The sequence below is a fragment of the Xyrauchen texanus genome, chromosome 39 (assembly GCF_025860055.1).
Source record: "Xyrauchen texanus isolate HMW12.3.18 chromosome 39, RBS_HiC_50CHRs, whole genome shotgun sequence".
In the NCBI taxonomy this organism is placed as follows: domain Eukaryota; kingdom Metazoa; phylum Chordata; class Actinopteri; order Cypriniformes; family Catostomidae; genus Xyrauchen; species Xyrauchen texanus.
Window position 1 is genome coordinate 4,313,746 of NC_068314.1, and position 18,329 is coordinate 4,332,074.

The 18,329-nt window shown below is 37.7% G+C and overlaps 1 protein-coding gene across 1 annotated transcript in view; it reads left to right on the forward strand.

The window, feature by feature from the left end:
• Window positions 1–17,215, forward strand: part of LOC127632442 (multiple epidermal growth factor-like domains protein 6) — a 127,625-nt gene extending 110,410 nt beyond the window's left edge. Inside the window, exons 27-38 of the mRNA XM_052111027.1 lie at window positions 1,790–1,918; window positions 2,823–2,951; window positions 4,947–5,075; window positions 8,389–8,520; window positions 8,616–8,744; window positions 8,886–9,014; window positions 9,100–9,228; window positions 10,438–10,566; window positions 11,310–11,438; window positions 14,414–14,542; window positions 14,654–14,782; window positions 15,369–17,215. Of these exons, the coding sequence (XP_051966987.1) occupies window positions 1,790–1,918; window positions 2,823–2,951; window positions 4,947–5,075; window positions 8,389–8,520; window positions 8,616–8,744; window positions 8,886–9,014; window positions 9,100–9,228; window positions 10,438–10,566; window positions 11,310–11,438; window positions 14,414–14,542; window positions 14,654–14,782; window positions 15,369–15,433 (1,487 nt within the window). The 3' untranslated portion in view covers window positions 15,434–17,215. The remainder of the gene's footprint in view (window positions 1–1,789; window positions 1,919–2,822; window positions 2,952–4,946; window positions 5,076–8,388; window positions 8,521–8,615; window positions 8,745–8,885; window positions 9,015–9,099; window positions 9,229–10,437; window positions 10,567–11,309; window positions 11,439–14,413; window positions 14,543–14,653; window positions 14,783–15,368) is intronic.
• Window positions 17,216–18,329: the final 1,114 nt, after the last annotated feature.

Here is an 18,329-nt window from a genome sequence, read left to right on the forward strand (position 1 = left end):
ACATGGACATACTCTCACCTAAAGTATTATTAGGAACACCTGTTCAATTTCTCATTAATGCAATTATCTAACCAACCAATCACATGGCAGTTGCTTCAATGCATTTAGGGGTGTGGTCCTGGTCAAGACAATCTCCTGAACTCCAAACTGAATGTCAGAATGGGAAAGAAAAATGATTTAAGCAATTTTGAGCATGGCATGGTTGTTGGTGCCAGACGGGCCGGTCTGAGTATTTCACAATCTGCTCAGTTACTGGGATTTTCACGCACAACCATTTCTAGGGTTTACAAAGAAAAACATCCAGTATGCGGCAGTCCTGTGGGTGAAAATGCCTTGTTGATGCTAGAGGTCAGAGGAGAATGGGCCGACTGATTCAAGCTGATAGAAGAGCAACTTTGCCTGAAATAACCACTCGTTACAACCGAGGTATGCAGTAAAGCATTTGTGAAGCCACAACACGCACAACCTTGAGGCGGATGGGCTACAACAGCAGAAGACCCCACCGGGTACCACTCATCTCCACTACAAATAGGAAAAAGAGGCTACAATTTGCAATAGCTCACCAAAATTGGACCGTTGAAGACTGGAAAAATGTTGCCTGGTCTGATGAGTCTCGATTTCTGTTGAGACATTCAGATGGTAGAGTCAGAATTTGGCGTAAACAGAATGAGAACATGGATCCATCATGCCTTGTTACCACTGTACAGGCTGGTGGTGGTGGTGTAATGGTGTGGGGGATGTTTTCTTGGCACACTTTAGTCCCCTTAGTGCCAATTGGGCATCGTTTAAATGCCACGGCCTACCTGAGCATTGTTTCTGACCATGTCCATCCCTTTATGGCCACCATGTACCCATCCTCTGATGGCTACTTCCAGCAGGATAATGCACCATGTCACAAAGCTCGAATCATTTCAAATTGGTTTCTTGAACATGACAATGAGTTCACTGTACTAAAATGGCCCCCACAGTCACCAGATCTCAACCCAATAGAGCATCTTTGGGATGTGGTGGAACGGGAGCTTCGTGCCCTGGATGTGCATCCCACAAATCTCCATCAACTGCAAGATGCTATCCTATCAATATGGGCCAACATTTCTAAAGAATGATTTCAGCACCTTGTTGAATCAATGCCACGTAGAATTAAGGCAGTTCTGAAGGCGAAAGGGGGTCAAACACAGTATTAGTATGGTGTTCTTAATAATCCTTTAGGTGAGTGTATATGTTCTACAGCAAGCCTTGAGGGGATAAATACATTATCGAGCACTTTTACATGGTAAAGTTACTGCATGAATCACATCCTCAATCACAGTGTGTTCGCCCCCCTCCACAATACTTAACTGGCAAGTGTGTCATACCTCCAATTGAAGAGAGCGAGATCTCTGCAAAATAGTATGCATGTGTGACGAGCTGTTTTCAAACAAGCATCAAATACTCCCCCATCTTCTATTGTTCATTGGTGGAATTAAAATTGAAAAAAATTATCAGGCTATATTGTGTCTTAAATGACTAGTTTCTAATCAATACTTTATTTCTCGAAATGAAGTCCTTGTTTATTTAAGAAGTGTTGTATAAAAGCTGTTGTAAATAATTATTATAAAATGGCTTTGAACATGGCTCATCCAATCAGAATTTAGAGCATAAACTATCTGTTATATAATTAACAAAGTTATTGTAATACAAGGCTAATGAACTTTCCCAATAAGGCCTATATTTGAGAATTTTTTTATAGACAATTTAGAGCTTTTTCATGATATGTTGTCTCTTTGTTTGTGTGCGTCTGTACTCTCAGAATGTCCAGCGGGTCGGTTCGGGTCAGATTGTCAGGACATGTGCGAGTGTGAGAACGGAGGTCAGTGTGACAGACAGACGGGTCAGTGTGTTTGTCGGCCGGGCTGGACCGGAGAACACTGTGAGAATGGTAAGAACCAAACCAGGAAAATCTAAAGACCCCATGAAATCCTACTTGTAGTTTTGTGGCTTTTAGTCCCTACCTGTTAGGTTTGAGGTCATCTGTGTATTAACATTCTCCTAAAAGTTGCCAAAATAAACTTTATCAGACAAACAGATTTATAATGTACAGTATTTATTTTCTGGTAAAAAGGACCAAAAAACATCTATGGTTCATCTTGCACTCAGGGAGGTAGATAACATTTTTTATCCAATGAAATGCTCTACAAAATGAGAATGTCCCTCCCCTAATACCACCCGTCACCAACTAGCAAAAGCAAGTAGAATGCAGCCTTTGTTCAACCAGAAATAAAATTCTCCAATCGTTTACTCACCCTCATGCCATCCCAAATGTGTATGACGTTCTTACTTCTGCAGAACACATATGAAGATTTGTGAAGATAATATTTATGCTTTGTAGATGGAAGTGAATGTTGACTAAAACTTTGAAGCTCTAAAAAACACATAAAGGCAGCATAAAAGTGATCCATACAACTTCGGTGGATAAATCCATGACTTCTGAAGCGATCCGTTTGGTTTTGGGTGAGAACATTCACTTGAATTGTATGGACCTACAGAGATGAAATACTCATACACATCTGAGTTGGTGTGAGGGTGGGTAAATGATGAGAGAATTTACATTTTTGGGTGAATTTTCCTTTTAAATACTGTTTAGAGCTTACAAAGATACAGAGGCTTTGGCTGCTTCTATTGGTCAATTATAGAAGTTTTCTGGCATTGGTGATGTTCAATGGAAGGATTTAATTGATTTCAATGGTTTAATGTAAGTTTACTTTAATTTCAAACTCAACAATCAACAAAAGTCCACAGGAGGTTCCCACTGTGATATCTGTTTGTGTGTTCATTTTTGTCAGCTTGTGCATCGGGACGGTTTGGATCGGGCTGTGAGGGTCAGTGTGAGTGTGAGCACAGCGCCCCCTGTCATCATGTGAGCGGAGTGTGTTTATGTCCTGCAGGATGGAGAGGAAGGCGCTGTGAGAAAGGTCAGTTTAATATTCAGTTCAGTGTCACTTTTTTGGGGGGTTCTGGGTTCAATACATATTAAGGTCCATGGACAGCATTTGTGGCATAACTGTGATTAGCTCCAAAAATAATTTTGACTTGCTCCTCCTTTTATTTAACCCAGATTTGTGCCTTTTTTTTTTTTTTTTTTAAAGTGAGGCACTTACAATGGAAGTGAATGTGGATGTGTGTTCACTTACTAACCATTTTGTTTAAAGTTATATCCAATTTTATAACCTTGTTGCCATGACGATGTAATGTTAACAAACTGTAAACCCTAAAACATCTGTAAAAATTACGATTTAAACAGCTTTACAGTTCAAATAATACATGAGTTTTAACAGAAGAATTAACGTGCTTTTTATAAAATTATTAGTTTCACATTTCTGCTTTTAAACCCTCCAAAAATTGGCACCATTCTAACTGAGGGGTGAGTCAAAATACATTTTTGTGGTAATTATATTATAATATTATGCCACAAATGCTGTCGATTAAAAGTGACTTGAATAGAACCTTGAATATTCCTTTTAATAACTTAAACTTCAAAATCCATATTTCATATCCATTTATACATGCACAGTTATTAAATAGTAATAATAATAATACATTTTATTTGTAATGTGCTTTTCACATACCCAAAGTGCTACAACGTAAGTGTACTGTATATCTATATTTACACATGTACATATATTACACATATACATGCATATACTGTACATGCTGTATAACACAGAAACAGAAGCACAACACTGAGGAAAATCTAAAAGAATAGCATGAACACCAAAGCAGAATGAAGTACATAATATAAGTCAGCAGCCGTATCTCCCTGCAGCTCTCACCTGGTTGCCCTCTAAGGGAGACCTCCTGGGCAAAATGAAGGTTGCTGCTGGAAGAGGTATGAGGGAGGCCAAGCAAGGGGTGCTCACCCTACAGTCTGTGTATGTCCTAATGCCTCAGTATAGTGATGGGGACACAGCACCGTCTTTTGGATGAGACGTAGAACTGAGGTCCTGACACTCTGTGATCATTAAAAATCCCAGGATATTCTAGAAAAGAGTAGGGGTGTAACCCTGGTGTCCTGGACAAATCCCCCCATTGGCCCTTATCTATCATGGCCCCCTAACAATCCCCATCCCTGAATTGGCTACATCACTCTACTCTCTCCTCTCCACCAATAGCTGGTGTGTTGTGGTTGCCATCGCCTCATCCAGGTGGATGCTGCACACTGGTGGTGGGTGAGGAGAGTCCCCTGTTCACTGTGTAAATAAATATATATATAAAATTATTATTATTTTAAAAATAACAGAACATGACAATGTTCTGTTATTATTCATGGAAATAAATATAATAAAACAGCGATTACCCTGTTGAGGTTTCATTTGCAATATAATAATGACAGGCTGACATTACATTATCACTTAATTATTATGTGAATAACAATGCCATTTGCGATGCAAGTTATTTAAGAGTTGAAAGAAATTCTCTTTAGAGATGTCTATTGTTTGTACTTTTGTTTGGAATGAATGATATATTGTTGAATATATTGGTATTGGGGATTATTATTATTAATTAAATATTTATAAATAATTTATTATTCAGTATGAGTCTGACTAGGCCAATATTGGAAGCATATTGATATTTTTTTTAAATTTAAATAATAATAATAATAAAAACATATGGCAGATTTGCCACTCGTTATTTTCACATGTAAATGAGCTTTGTGACAAACTTTAATGTTGCCACACAGAAGTGTTTGCCAGTGGCATCAAATTGTCCATTGTTACCACAGGTTTGCTGAAGGTTCACCAAGACCGGTGAAGAGATGCAAACATTTGCAGCGAATCACAAGCTCATTTGCATGTGAAAATATTGAGTGGCAAATTTGCAGCACCTGTTGATATTATTTATAAAAGAAACACTTGTTTGAGGATTTGTGTCTGTAATGGCTGTTTGTCCATGTGTTTTGTGTCTCTCAGCGTGTCTGCCGGGCTCATATGGTCAAAACTGTCTGCAGCTCTGTTCCTGCCCACGGGGCACGTCATGTCATCATATCACAGGAGACTGCGGCTGCCCGCCTGGATACACCGGTAACGGATGTGAACAGAGTGAGTGAAGCTTAATAAATAGACCTGAAAGATGTTCAAATTTGGGGTTTTTAAGATTTTCTTTTTAAGTTGTTACTTGAGGATATCAGGAAACATTGATTGACTTTACTGTTACTGCTTGAAATTGCATATATAACAATATCTTTAGGTTTAATGCAATACAATTGCAACAATATACACAAACAAAAAATGCAAACACTTCACTGTCATATGCCAGTTTAACATTATACTAGAGGTCGACCGATAAAGGATTTTGCCATTATAGATAATAACTAAGGTGTTGGAAGTAGAAGAATAGTTTTTAAAGTTGATATATTGAATATGTTAAAAAGGTTCTTGGTGTTTACTGTGATGGGGCGGCCTATACATAGAAGCTACAAGAGTCCAAATTGAATGATGCGGTATGTGCCACCAAAATCCCAATAATAACTGGAAAGAAAAAGAGATTTGGTGCATAAAGTGGGACTTTTAACCATAAACAATATCGAAATTCACCAGGACTCTTATTTAGAAATTTCTGCACCTGCAGTTCACACAGAAAAGAGAAACAAAATATGCACTTTTACAATCATTAACATCAGACAGACGGCACTCTTATGTGGTGTAGTGTGTGAAGACAGTGTGGATGTGCTTTATTTTCATGTGGATGACCTGGGTTCCATTCCCCATTTTCCCCAGTTTTTCCCATCCTGTTTCCACTCTGATTAATATAACTTATAATAAATAAAATATGAATATAAATGTTGATTTCCTCGCAGTGAAATGGTCACAGTGATGGTCGGGGAGTGAAAGGTTTTATCCAGGTAAAAGTAACCACAGTAATATTGTAGTAACATGTTTTTTGGTGGAAACTACAGTTTTAATGCAATTAACAACGGTGCTACTACAGTAATATGGTGTAATTATAGTAACCATATAACGTATGACGTGCTAACTATAATTTTACACAAAATAGCATGAAGATACTATGGTTACAAAACATGGTTAATTTTTGGGAGGTAAGGGTTTTGGGTTGATGTAGTCTGTGGGACTCTAAATAAACATAATACACATGCTGTAGTGATGCCCCTATACTGCACGTTATTATTTAATTAGGAGTGCAAATATCTCTGCCATTATTAAAACTAAGAGCGTAGGTTTGGTTTGAAAGTTGGTTGGGACATTTTGGAAGAAGGACATTTTGATATTAAGAATCCGAGAAAGTATAGTGCACAATATAACATGTCTCATATAACAAGTCTCATTCTCTTTTTAAATGTTAAATATTAGCCTGTTGTTGTTTTACTAGCACTATTTGGATCATGAATGTCTCATTTTATTATCTGTATTTTATAGACAAAACATGTTTTCCTATCTACTTCAATAATCTTCTTCAGTGTGCAAACCAAAACATGTATTGGCTAAATGAATGCTATACATTCAAATATTAGTCAAAAATGCAAACATCCTTGCGCTGACGCTCTTACGCATAGTAACACACAAACACATGCCTTTACAGATGCTTTTTCATCTGTAAAGGATGAAAAAGCTAAAATTTTGAGGTGACCAATGAGGCTACACGATATATCTAGATAGGAGTCAGTCGTCCAGCCACTGTGGGTTGCGTCAAGAAGGGCATCTGGCGTAAAACCTGTGCCAAGTCAAATATGCGGATCACGGATGGTCCGCTGTAGCGACCCCTAACGGGAGTAGCTGAAAGAAGTCGTCGTCTTAGATAGGAAATATATAATATCCTACAGATTAATAACTACAGACAATCATAAATGTAAAGACAATAATAATCATAATAAATAAGATGAAATTCCCTTATGTTCCCAAAATAATGCTGCCAAATGTGCGTTATTATCGAATGTGTTTGTTTTGCGTTTTGGCAATACAGTTTAATGCTGCCTAAAGAAAAGAAAATAGAACAAAATTTTAGGTTCAAGGTGAACGTGACGTGTATTATTTTATTATTTAACCAGTTTCATCTTTTTTCTTTAATGCAAAGATCCCTGTATATATTACTGAACCTGCAGAGTTGCGTTCACAATGTGTGCCAAACACGTGGAAATAACACAAACTCACAGCACCTGCTGAGATGTTCTGAGATCATTTACATGAACATTCTCATAGATGACATTATTCTTGCAAACAGTTTTCAGATGAATGAAACGGAGAAAAAAGATGAAAACTCTTTACATGCGCGCTCCATGAGACAGGCTCGTGCTGCACACCTCTGAACAAAAGGCTGCACGCCTTCAAATCAAACAGAAATCAGCATTGACGGCATTTCTTTTGTTTGTTCTTAAAAATATAATAAAGTGTTTGTGTGTGACGAGGAGGAGGGTGTGGCCGGGCCATGATGGTGCATGACTGCGCCGAATCAGATGATCAGCGGGAAAGCGAGATAAAGGGGGGCCAGAGACGCCGGTTCGAGAGAGACGCATGCGGCCGTGTTGACGTGAATAATGATACTGAGACATTTTAATGAAACATTATAAAGTTAAATCATTTTCTAAGTGGTAAAATTGAACAAATGTTGGTCAGGACAACCAACAATCAGAAAGCGAAGCATTTTTACCATAGTTACTCATACATTCCTATGAGAAATATCTGACAAATGTGTCTATTTTAACAACGAAAAATATGATGAAAAGCTGTTGAGTAGGTTTTTGCACTCCAAACATTGCCGAAAACCCAAAACGGATCTGTGGCTGCAGTCGACCATATGCTGGATACGTGCTTCAATGTATTTGGGGGGGGAAATCACAATTCAAGACTAAATCGATTATCACAACAGGGGCGGAGCCAGAGGGTGGCCAGACAGAACCCTGGCCACCCCACTCAAAGCCGCACCTCTCCTTCCCGGGCATCCTGACTTCACGATATGACAACGACGACAGTCAGTTGGCGGAAAATAAAAAAATCAGTTTAGAGTATTTTGGCATTGTTAGAAGTGCAAAAAACTACACAACAGCTTTTCATCATTAAAAAAAGCCAAATCTATCGGATATTTCTCCCCTTTGTTCTCATAGGAATGTATGAGTAACTATGGGAACAGCACATGATTGGGCAGGGCCTCCTATCCGACTGTATGTATAGAGACATGTCCTGTTTCAAACAGACTTTTTTTCTTTTCTCTGTGGACACCGGAATTCAAAATCAACACAAACTCAACAATCAAGAAAATATAAATCAACAATTTAAATAAACTCTCAATAATGTCTGTCTTTTAAAAAAATTAAATAATTATGAATCACCCCGCGACCCTGTACACAGGATAAGCGGTTGACGATGGATGGAATTATGAATCATGTGTTTGTCTCATCAGTCTGTCTGTCTGGTACGTTTGGCATCAACTGTAATCATGTGTGCCAGTGTTCAGAGAGAAACCAGCTGTGCCACCCAGTGACTGGAGTGTGTTACTGTGCGCCAGGATTCACAGGACCTAATTGTGAACAGGGTAAGTGACGCTTTAAAACAAAGTAGATGACAGTTCCAGTAGATCATATTTTGGGGGTTGAAGCGTCCCATTTTCTGTCTTCTTTTGATCTGTAGAGTGTGATGAGGGTTTGTATGGACCGGACTGTGTGCGTCAGTGTCAGTGTTTGAACGGTGTAATTTGTCTTCCTGCCTCGGGCACCTGTGAATGTTCACCCGGCTTCATCGGTCCCCGCTGCAATCTCAGTGAGTCACTGTCCAGCAATTGTTCAAAGCAGAAACTTTTCATAACAGTACATAATTCTTTGTAAATGATCAACAGCTCTTTTACTGTACATATTAGTGTTAAAATGTGTTAAACCAGATTCTTTCCCCACTCTCTTTCAGCATGTCCAACTGGACGCTATGGGCAGGACTGTGCCCATGTGGCAGCCTGCGGAAAGGATGCAAGAAACGATCCGGTCACAGGCAGATGTATTTGTGCGCCAGGACGCCACGGAGACAACTGTGATCAGGGTGAGCAAAAAATACAAGCACTGAAGCGTTGGAATTATACATATATAAGAGCAGATGTGTAAATATGTGATTGTGTGTGTTATAGGTTGTGCAGCAGGCTTGTTTGGACCGGATTGCTCGCAGCGTTGTGACTGCAGTAATGGAGGTCTGTGTGACGCAGTCTCAGGAAACTGCTTGTGCGGTCTGGGGTGGACTGGACAGCATTGTGAGAAAGGTGATTCTTATAAGCTTACTGATCTATGACATGAAGAATGTTGAATAATGTCACTAATCTTCTTTCAAAGTACAGAGTAAGATGCTGAATTCACCTTATCTGAGAGATGCATGATTTACAATACATATTTGAGAACATCACAAAGGATAAGGCTCATGGCTAATTTCATAGCTAATATTTTATGCAACCTAAATACACAATTAAATAATATTTTCACACTTTTTGCTTAATTTGGTCAAATTACATTGGGATTGAAAATGATGGCAGATAAAAGTGATATTTCTCTTGATTTTTCTTTGTGTTGTCTCAAGTATTCTCTTTATTGACACTTTTGTCATTTGGTTAACAAGTACACTAACTTATAAAAAAAAATAACTTTATTCGGGGCAAAAGTTTGGTGTGGCAGAAATGACACCACAATTGTGGAACAGTAATCATTTTCACACAATAAATGTTTTTTTTGTTTAGATGATCATAGTTTTAAACATGTAATAATTAGCATTTTTATTATGGATTTTTTATTGTTTATTATTGAAAGTCTATAAAACGAGGCTAAAACTGGAAAATCTATTCTTAAAAAGCACCAGAAATAAATGATGAACACCTGGTAAAAAGTTTCCAATTCAGTTAAAATGAGACTTTCGTATAAAAAAAAAGAAAAAAAAAAAGCAGCACCCGAACTTGAAGAAACACCCATGAATCAAACTGTAAGGAATCATTTATCTGTCAAGCGTAATGTAAGTTTAGTGATCTCTGCAGAAATCATACATTAATATTTCTTCTGCCTTTGAGTAAACAGATTCATCTGATTTGTAAAATACATTAGTGCAAACAAGGATTTGCTTTGTACAAGATATATTGTTGAACCATATTAAATATTTACATTATATTACAATTTGGTTACACCAAATAATTGATTTCATTTAAAATCATCATGTAATGTTGATCAGAACATGAATTAAAGTCTCTTCTGACTATTTCATTTGTAGATTTGTATTATATTGATGAAAGATCTGTTGATCTTGTTGAGTGATTTGTTCCTGTTATTTATTCAAGCTTTTAAGAGTTAACAGAAATTGTTCCTCATTCCTCCAGTTCATTCCAAGTCTTATTAAATGGTTTCAACAGATGTATAATATAACACGAGTCTACAGTAGTTGTTGCTGGATTTGAGGTAGCTGCTGTAACATCTGTAATCTGTGTGTGTAGGATGTCCTCAGGGCAGGTATGGTCCTGATTGTACACTGGAGTGTTTGTGTCAGAACAACAGCACTTGTGACCAAAAAACAGGAACCTGCCAGTGTAAACCGGGTCATTATGGACAGCGTTGTGAACATGGTGAGTTTCATAAACACTTAAAGGGATATTTTCCCATCATTTACTCACCCTCATATCATCCCAGATGTGTATGACTTTCTTTCTTCTGCAGAACACAAATGAAGATTTTTAGAAGAATATTTCAGCTCTGTTGGTCCATACAATGCAAGTGAATGGTGACATGAAGTTTGAAGGTCCAAAAGCACAAAGGAAACATAGAAGTAATTCATGTGACTCCAGTGGTTTAATCCATGTCTTCAGAAGTGATATGATAGGTGTGGGTGGAAAACAGATTCAAATCCTTTTTTTTTTTTTTTTTTACTCCACCTTTGACCAGCCCCAACCAGTCAGTGGCAATATGCACAAAGGATGCAAAATGTCTAAAAACAAAAGAGGAAGAATGTGGATATTTAGAGTGAAAAATGAATAAAATATTGAAACGTTTTTCACCCACACCTATCATATCACTTCTGAAGACATGGATTAAACCACTGGAGTCACATGGATTTACTTCTATGTTTCCTTTATGTGCTTTTTGGACCTGCAAAGTTCTGTCCACCATAAACTTACATTGTATGGACCAACAGAGCTGAAATAATCTTCTAAAAATCTTAATATGTGTTCTGCAGAAGAAAGTCATATACATCTTGGATGATACGAGGGTGAGTAAATGAGATCATTTTCATTTTTGAGTGAACTATACCTTTAAGCTTTAACCCAAAGCTTTTACGCAACAGATTTAATGGTTTCTGTGTGTGTTTCAGTGTGTCCCGCTGGTCTGTATGGGCTGCAGTGTCAGCGGCAGTGTGATTGTGTTAACGGTGCATCATGTCACTTGAGTTCAGGCCAGTGTCTCTGTACCGCGGGATTATACGGGACTCGCTGTGAAAGACGTAAGAGATCTCAAACATCAGTAAACAAAAAGACATCATTTACTCCCCCTCATGTTGTTCCAAACCTTTATGACTAATTTTCATCTGTGGAACACATATGGAGAAGTTTGTGTTCTATGGACGAAAGGAAAGTCATGCAGAACAGGTGAACTTAACAAAACCTGTGTAGAACTGGTTATTATTCACCCCAAAATCAAAAGAATGAAATAAGTTGTTACAATAATGAGGTACACTCAGTAATTGTTTATGTAATCTTGGACCGCCCTGTCATTCACAAAGTATCTAGTGTCCATTAACAGGGCGGTTACTGAGATTAAGCGAGTAGTATTCAGCTGGTCATGTGATCCTAACATGGCAGCTCCCATGAGGGGACCCTCTCCATGTAGAATAAAACAGCTTTTAAAATGTTACTGATTTGACTGGATAGTAAAATATGGACTACAAATGTTTCAAAATTACTATTAATTAAGAGTAAAAAATTTTAATGAGGAAAAACAAAAACACTGAGTGTACCTTTAAGATTCTGTGCATTGTGATATTTTTTTACATTGTATTTAAGAACATTCAATCCTTTATTAAATTAAGCTTATATAGATCATGGCGGTGTTTGTTATAGAAATAAAATCATTGCATTACATAAAAACTGTAATAGAGTAAAAATGACTGTAGCACAGTAATGAAAATAGGATTGTTTTGCATTACATTAATAATAAACGGGGTCCTAAAATAGGCTTCATTTGATTTTTGCAATATATATATACTGTATATATATAATTTTTTCATTGATTTCAGGGGAAGTATAGATTTGAAATAAGTGGTATGTCAAGCTTGAATTGCTCCGATGATGGGAATATTTCTTATTATGGTCTGGAGGAATGATTAATGCTGTTCATTTTTTGAACACGTTATTTTTTTCATTAATGAATCAAACTGAATTTATGTGTTAAATCAACAGCCCTCATATATATATATATATATATATATATATATATATATATATATATATATATACAGTGAGGAAAATAAGTATTTGAACACCCTGCTATTTTGCAAGTTCTCCCACTTGGAAATCATGGAGGGGTCTGAAATTGTCATCGTAGGTGCATGTCCACTGTGAGAGACATAATCTAAAAAGAAAACTCCAAAAATCACAATGTATGATTTTTTTAACTATTTTTTGTATGATACAGCTGCAAATAAGTATTTGAACACCTGTCTATCAGCTAGAATTCTGACCCTCAAAGACCTGTTAGTCTGCCTTTAAAATGTCCACCTCCACTCCATTTATTATCCTAAATTAGATGCACCTGTTTGAGGTCGTTAGTTGCATAAAGACACCTGTCCACCCCATACAATCAGTAAGAATCCAACTACTAACATGGCCAAGACCAAAGAGCTGTCCGAAGACACTAGAGACAAAATTGTACACCTCCACAAGGCTGGAAAGGGCTACGGGAAATTGCCAAGCAGCTTGGTGAAAAAAGGTCCACTGTTGGAGCAATCATTAGAAAATGGAAGAAGCTAAACATGACTGTCATTCTCCCTCGGACTGGGGCTCCATGCAAGATCTCACCTCGTGGGGTCTCAATGATCCTAAGAAAGGTGAGAAATCAGCCCAGAACTACACGGGAGGAGCTGGTCAATGACCTGAAAAGAGCTGGGACCACCGTTTCCAAGGTTACTGTTGGTAATACACTAAGACGTCATGGTTTGAAATCATGCATGGCACGGAAGGTTCCCCTGCTTAAACCAGCACATGTCAAGGCCCGTCTTAAGTTTGCCAATGACCATTTGGATGATCCAGAGGAGTCATGGGAGAAAGTCATGTGGTCAGATGAGACCAAAATAGAACTTTTGGTCATAATTCCACTAACCGTGTTTGGAGGAAGAAGAATGATGAGTACCATCCCAAGAACACCATCCCTACTGTGAAGCATGGGGGTGGTAGCATCATGCTTTGGGGGTGTTTTTCTGCACATGGGACAGGGTGACTGCACTGTATTAAGGAGAGGATGACCGGGGCCATGTATTGCGAGATTTTGGGGAACAACCTCCTTCCCTCAGTTAGAGCATTGAAGATGGGTCGAGGCTGGGTCTTCCAACATGACAATGACCCGAAGCACACAGCCAGGATAACCAAGGAGTGGCTCTGTAAGAAGCATATCAAGGTTCTGGCGTGGCCTAGCCAGTCTCCAGACCTAAACCCAATAGAGAATCTTTGGAGGGAGCTCAAACTCCGTGTTTCTCAGCGACAGCCCAGAAACCTGACTGATCTAGAGAAGATCTGTGTGGAGGAGTGGGCCAAAATCCCTCCTGCAGTGTGTGCAAACCTGGTGAAAAACTACAGGAAACGTTTGACCTCTGTAATTGCAAACAAAGACTACTGTACCAAATATTAACACTGATTTTCTCAGGTGTTCAAATACTTATTTGCAGCTGTATCATACAAATAAATAGTTAAAAAATCATACATTGTGATTTCTGGATTTTTTTTTTTAGATTATGTCTCTCACAGTGGACATGCACCTACGATGACAATTTCAGACCCCTCCATGATTTCTAAGTGGGAGAACTTGCAAAATAGCAGGGTGTTCAAATACTTATTTTCCTCACTGTATATACACACTTATTTCAAGGAAACTTCCCCAGAGGGTTTATGTTTTGAGTCGTAAAATCTGCAGAATAGATTTAAACAAGGTAAAATGTGTTAAACAGAGTTGAGGGTACTGCAATCTTCACGGCTGCTCAAAACATTATTCAATTACTCAAAATATTTCAAAAGCAAAGCACGGTGGATATGTGGATATTTGTGAATTATGTGTGTCCCAAATCTGCCGAATTTAATGTGTTAAATGACTGGTGCCAAGTCATTAGTCATTTAGTTAGAAATTTCAAGCTAAAGAATGTTACTCACAAAATTTCAAACATTTAATTTCTACATTTGAATTCTTCACTGCACTACATTTCTTTCTCAGACTGTGAGCAGGGCACATTCGGTCAGAATTGCTCCCAGTCATGTGACTGTGCGGAGGGCACACCATGTGACCCGGTGAGTGGCAGGTGTATCTGCACATCGGGAAAGACTGGAGTCAGGTGTGACAGCGGTGAGTCCAGATGTTACATGATATGTCACTAGATCAATCCAGAAGGTATACATCTGAAGTATAATCTCGAAATATGCCTTTGTTTGATTGGTGCATGCTTTTGATGGACAGATTGCAGTATGAACCGGTACGGTCCTGACTGTGCTCTGACGTGCGGATGTGAGAATGGAGCTCAGTGTGACAGTAGAAATGGACGCTGCACATGTCTGAACGGCTGGATTGGTCTCACATGTTCAGAACGTAAAGTATTCCTTGTTTTTGGCACTAATGTCCAGATCAAATTTCACCATAAAAAAGGTCACGTAACATGTAAAATAAGCTTCACTGTCTTGAAGCATTGTGTAATTTGGAGATATTTTGTTTTGTGGTGTCATATGACCTGGACATTTTATTGTGAGATTCACCCGCAATATATTAAGGGATAGTTCACCCAGAAATGAAAAGTCTCATCATTTATTCACCCTCATGCCATCCCAGATGTGTATGACTTTGTTCTGCAGAATATTCCAGTGGTTAAATCCATGCCTTCTGAAGCTATATGATAGGTTTCTCATCCATACTTATCATATAACTTCAGAAGGCATGGATTTAACCACTGGAGTATTATGATAAATGTTATGTTTCCTTTATGTGCTTTTTGGAGCTTCATTCACTTGCATTGTATGGATCTACAGAACTGAAATGTTCTTCTGAAAATCTTCATTTGTGTTCTGCAGAAAGTCATACACATCGGGGATTTACACGAGAGTAAATGATTTATTGGTGAACTATTCCTTTAAAGTGTAACCCAGTATGCCATAATCTAATTGGTTGGAACTGTGTTTAGGTGGATCTCCACTGCTTGACCACAGACGTTTAGGAAAGGATCTGTCACAATATAACAACTCATAGCACCCACAACCATGAGTCCTAATCAAGACATGAAGCTAAATAAAACCACAATTTGTTTAAATATTCTTTTGGACCAATAGGAACCTCTTTAGCATTTGATGGACGTGAAACTGACATTGAGACGCAAAGTGCCTAGTTTTGGAGACTGTAATGGCTGTGACTCAACAGTGTACTTTCAGTAGGGTTCAGACTGGTAAACTGGTTTGCTGTATGAAAACGCTGCACTGTGCTTAATCTCACAGGACACCAGCGCAGCAAATGCTCGCCCAGTGCAACGTCTTCTGTTGGCTGTAGTCATACTTGATTGTTTAATGTTAAATGTTCTTTCATGGTATTTTCATAATGCCTGTGTTGTATTGTGTTAAAAGAGCTGGATCTCCAGGCATTTGACTATTGGAGTAAACAAGAGAAGTGCCTTTTAGTTTTAATAACTGTGTAAAACATTTTGTTTGTGGTTCAACAATTAAGTTTTCCAGGATTTTACAGAACAGTTCAAAAAAAGATTTCATTCTAATGCAGCATTTTATAAAATATTGTTTTAAAATATTAAATAAAAAAAACGGACTATTGACTAACTGTAATTAAATTAACATTCTTCAACATTTTCAATCAGTATTTGTTTTACCTCTGTGACAGACTGTAACGTTTGATAAAAATGTCTTTGTGGATTTAATGAAGATATTTAACTCTATACCTTAAATGACAATTTTTAGAGATGGTGCTAAATTGCCCTTTTACTAAGGGAGAGCATGTATATGAATTACACTGATCAGCCACAACATTAAAACCGCCTGCCTAATATTGTGTAGGTCCCCCTCGTGCTGCCAAAACAATGTCAACCCGCATGTCAGTGTGTGAAAATCCCAGGAGATCAACAGTTAAAGAAATACTCAAACCAGCCCGTCTGGCACCAACAATCATCCATGTGATTATCAAATCAGCCAATCATGTGGCAGCACTCAGATAACCGCTCTGTACAATTGTAGTGAGAAGAATATAATCAGAATGTTATTCTGGGATGCAGGTTGGCGCTGTTTTGGCGGCATGAGGGGGGCCTACACAATATTAGGCAGGTGGTTTTAATGTTGTGGCTGATCTGTTTAAGTAATGCCGGAAAACATCGGGAACTACTTTTTGGTTTGTGTGTTTATTTTTATGCATACGGCAGTTTTCTCGGCCTATTATCATTTTATCTGTTCTGTTTATCCTTTTTTGACTTGTGATTTGTATAAAGTTTGGATTATTTATATTTTGTAAAATATTTTTTTTTAAATGCTGCAGCTCGTTAATGGATGAAATGTTTAAACATTTATTTATAGACAAGTAGGCAATGTTTGGAATGGAATACTAGCCTACTGCACCGTACATTATTCTAACTACTATTTTATAAATATCATGTAAAACAGAATGCAAATGCAGAATCAGTGTTGGGTGTAATGTGATTAAAAAGCAGCGTAATATTACACTTAATTGAAAGTCAGTAACTGTAATCTGATTACGAAAATTAAGTGAATTGCTTTTAAGTACATCAGGTTGGGGTTACACATATATCTCAAATAATAATTACATAGAATACATTTAAAGCATGAATTATGTTCATATAAATGTCTGTTTGCATTTCTGTGAATGTTGGAGCAACTAACAATTAATTTAATGAGAGAAATGTGTGTGTGACAATAAACATGAAGGAAATATAGATTGTTTTAATTCCTTGAGCGGAAAAACAAACTTTTCTGTTAAAGGTGTTTAAGAAAGTACAGCGACTTAAATGTTCTAATTTATAGAACACTAATTTATAAGTATGTGATCAGACTACAACTTACTTTTTAGAAAAGTAATTAAGTAGCGGATTATTATGAGTAACAAAAGTGGCAACGATAAACTATGCCGTCTAGTTATCATCTCGGAATAGATCGATATTTTGCATAGTTAAATCCAATTTTGTGTAAAAATGTAATGCTTGGCCAGCCAATCAAATAACGAGTAAATAAAAACATCTGATATTTGTCAATCACACACAAAAAAACAAATAGCCAATATTCTCTTGTCCTACATACATGGAATACTTCAGAAAAGCACTAATACACATGTAAAACACTAAGAAAATTCACAAACAATTTGTTTTTCATTGTTGTTACTTTATAGTTCTCATTTCATAGATACTGGCGCTGTACATATCTAAATTCAGATTCAAGCACAAAGCAGTCAGCAAATGCCTTTCTATGAAAATAAATGAAAACAAAAAAGGCTGACGTGAGCGCAACTATAACCACTTATGTATATATATGTACAAAGGTCAAACTATATATACACCGATCAGCCACAACATTAAAAGCACCTGCCTAATATTGTGTAGGTCCCCCTCATGCCGCCAAAACAGCACATTACAACAGTTACAGAAATACTCAAACCAGCCCGTCTGGCACCAACAATCATCCATGCGATTACCTAATCAGCCAATCATGTGGGAGCAGTGCATATGGGTCAGGAGCTTCAGTTAATGTTCACATCAACCATCAGAATGGGGAAAAATGTGCTCTCAGTGATTTTGAGCGTGGCATGATTGTTGGTGCCAGACGGGCTGGTTCGAGTATTTCTGTAACTGCTGATCTCCTGGTAATTTCAAGCATAACAGTTTCTAGAATTTTATGAGAATGGTGCCAAAAACATCCAGTGAGTGACAGTTCTGTGGATGGAAACACCTTGTTGATGAGAGAGGTCAACAGAGAATGGTCAGACTGGTTTGAACTGACAAAGTCTACGGTAACTCAGATAACCACTCAGAACAGCATTTTGAGATGATATTTCTCACCACAATTGTTCAGAGATGAGGGTTGACACTGTTTTGGCAGCACGAGGGGGATCTACACAATATTAGGCAGGTGGTTTTAATGTT